Here is a 2,722-nt window from a genome sequence, read left to right on the forward strand (position 1 = left end):
GATCATAACTGAACACATGTAAATCTTATACATAAAAATAAATTTAAAATTATTTATATTATGTAGTATTAGTTCAGTTTTCTTCTTCCATCCTAGAAGTTAAATAGGTGTTCTCCTTCTTTTGAAAAAAAGTTTCACCATGAAGACTCTGGTGAAAATTTCCTGTAATTTTCTTTTAAAATTCTGCAACAGATACTTCTGATTTCTTTTTTTGGGGGGAGCTTTTGGATTACTTTTAAATTTTAATGATTTTCATTTTTTTGGATGTTTACATATTTTTACAGTACACACAACTCAAAAAGGAACTATTTAACTCTATGTCATGTACCAATAATTAAGGTTGAAGAATTTTAAAACATTTTTATGGAAGTAACACACATCACAGAGCTATTAGGGCATAAAGAGCCATGTGGGACACACATATGTGGAAGCACTACCCCAGTGACCACCACAGAAGTTATACGGATCTCTCAGGGGCTAGAAAATGCCTAAGAATTTAGAGTGAGAACTTGCTACGCTTCTGAGATGTAATCTGGCAATTTGTCCTTTTAACCTATACTTTAGCCTAAATGGGAACATTTTGGGAAACCTGTCTAGTGTTGGACTCATCTATTAAAATTCTTTGGTATCCAACTTCCTTCCGGAATTTGGTAATGAGAATTTTAACTGTGAGTACAGAGGTATCTCCAAAATAACAATCACTGTTATTCAAGAAGGTTCTTACAAAACGGATTGACAAGTGCGGTTCTCCCTCCCTCCGTCCTTTTCTCTTTCTTTCATTTTCTTTCTTTCTTTCTTTCTTTCTTTCTTTCTTTCTTTCTTTCTTTCTTTCTTTCTTTCTTTCTTTCTTTCTTTCTTTCTTTCATTCTTTCTTTCTTTCTTTCTCTCTTTCTTTCTCTCTCTCTCTCTCTTTCCTTCCTTCCTTCCTACCTTCCTTCCTCTCTATCTTTCTCTCTTTCTTTTTTAGATATTTTTAAATGATAGTTGATTTACATTTTCTGTCAATTTCTGCTGTACAGCATGGTGATCCAGTCATACATATATGTACATTCTTTTTTTCACATTATCCCCCACCATGTTCTATAACAAGTGACTAGATCTTCCTTCCCTCCTTCCCGCTTTCCTTTTATTTCATCTTTCTTTCTTTCCTCTTATGTTGGTTTTGCAGCTTTTTCAAAGAGCCATTTTTGTGGTCCTCTGGTATCTACCTATGAGCCAATACTTTTTTCTTGCCTAGAGTTCTCCTAAGGGCTGCCTTGACGTCCTTGTTCCGTAAACTATAGATGATGGTGTTGAGCATGGATGTCACCACGGTATAGAAGAGGGCTAGGAGTTTATCTATTCCTGGTGAATGGCTAGCCTTGGGTCTCAAGTAGGTGACAGATGCTGAGCCATAGAAGAGTGTTACTACAAGTAAGTGGGAAGAACAGGTGGAAAGAGATTTTCGGCGACCCTCAGGTGAGGGCATGCTGAGCACGGCAGCTAGAATTCTGCCATAAGAAGCAATGATGAGTAAAAATGGGCTGGAAATGCAAAGGGTGGCTGCAACAAAGACTGCAGCCTCATTATGGGAGGTATCCCCACAGGCAAGTGACAGGATAGGGAGGAGGTCACAGAAGAAGTGGTCTATTTCACAGGGGCCACAGAAGTCCAGGGAGAAAATATAGTTGGTCTGGCCCAAGCCTACCATGCATCCCACTCCCCAAGAAACCATTGCCAGATGGACACACACTCCACGACTCATTCGTGTTGCATAGTGAAGTGGGGAGCATATGGCCATATAGCGGTCAAAAGCCATGGCGGCCAAAAGACAGCACTCACTGATACCAAAAAACGCGAAGAAAAACATCTGTGTAGCACACCCCTCCCGAGAGATTCCTCGGGCCTCGATCACAAGGTTCTGCAGCATCTTGGGTGTAACAGAGCACGTGTAGCCAATCTCCAAGAGAGACAGGTTGGCCAGGAAGAAGTACATGGGGGTGTGGAGGACCGGGTTGGTCCAGATGGCAGTGGTTATGAGAGCATTGCCCGTCAGTGATGCTAAGAACATGAGCAGGATGAGGGTAAACAAAAGGAAACACTGTTCAGTGACCTCAGAGAATCTGGCAAAGGCAAAGCGTTTGACAGACATGCTGTTGTCCTGCCACAAGGAACAATTGAGGGTCATGCCTGAAAAAAAGAGGCAAGGTCATCATCAAGAGTCTTTCATATAGAAATCTGAATCTTTCTCTTACTCTTAACAAGCTCTCGTGAGTCAGAGAGATAGATTTCTTTTCTGCTATTCTAAAATTCAAAGTTTGGAAGTTACCCTCATCTTGAAACCAAATCCTATTCCATGTTCACTCTCCTAGTTGATTTTTTTTTGTTGTTGTTGTTGTTGCTATTTCTTGGGCCACTCCCGCGGCATATGGAGGTTCCCAGGCTAGGGGTTGAATCGGAGCTGTAGCCACCGGCCTACGCCAGAGCCACAGCAACGCGGGATCCGAGCCGCGTCTGCGACCTACACCACAGCTCACGGCAACGCCGGATCGTTAACCCACTGAGCAAGGGCAGGGACCGAACCCGCAACCTCATGGTTCCTAGTCGGATTCGTTAACCACTGCGCCACGACGGGAACTCCTCCTAGTTGATTTGTCGTAAATAATCAATCAGCAGGCATGAAATGGAAAACAGTTTAGTAAAATTCTCTCTCTCATCCCTTCATTTTACGAGTTGTCAAATA

At 41.8% G+C, this 2,722-nt stretch overlaps 1 protein-coding gene across 1 annotated transcript; it reads right to left on the minus strand.

The window, feature by feature from the left end:
- Positions 1 to 1,204: 1,204 nt before the first annotated feature.
- LOC146401370 (olfactory receptor 10C1-like) lies at positions 1,205 to 2,167 on the minus strand. The gene has a single exon (XM_084970353.1). The coding sequence runs from the start codon at positions 2,165 to 2,167 to the stop codon at positions 1,205 to 1,207; it is 963 nt and encodes a 320-aa protein (XP_084826479.1).
- Positions 2,168 to 2,722: the final 555 nt, after the last annotated feature.

This window comes from Sus scrofa, chromosome 7, assembly GCF_054392235.1.
Source record: "Sus scrofa isolate SSC_HxYL_T2T_F1_AM1 chromosome 7, Sscrofa_HxYL_maternal_Yorkshire_Landrace_v2.0, whole genome shotgun sequence".
NCBI classification, from domain to species: Eukaryota; Metazoa; Chordata; class Mammalia; order Artiodactyla; family Suidae; genus Sus; species Sus scrofa.

Excerpts from the sequence above, each read along its gene's own strand:
- LOC146401370 (XM_084970353.1), bottom strand. The coding sequence starts at position 2,167 with ATGACCCTCAATTGTTCCTTGTGGCAGGACAACAGCATGTCTGTCAAA.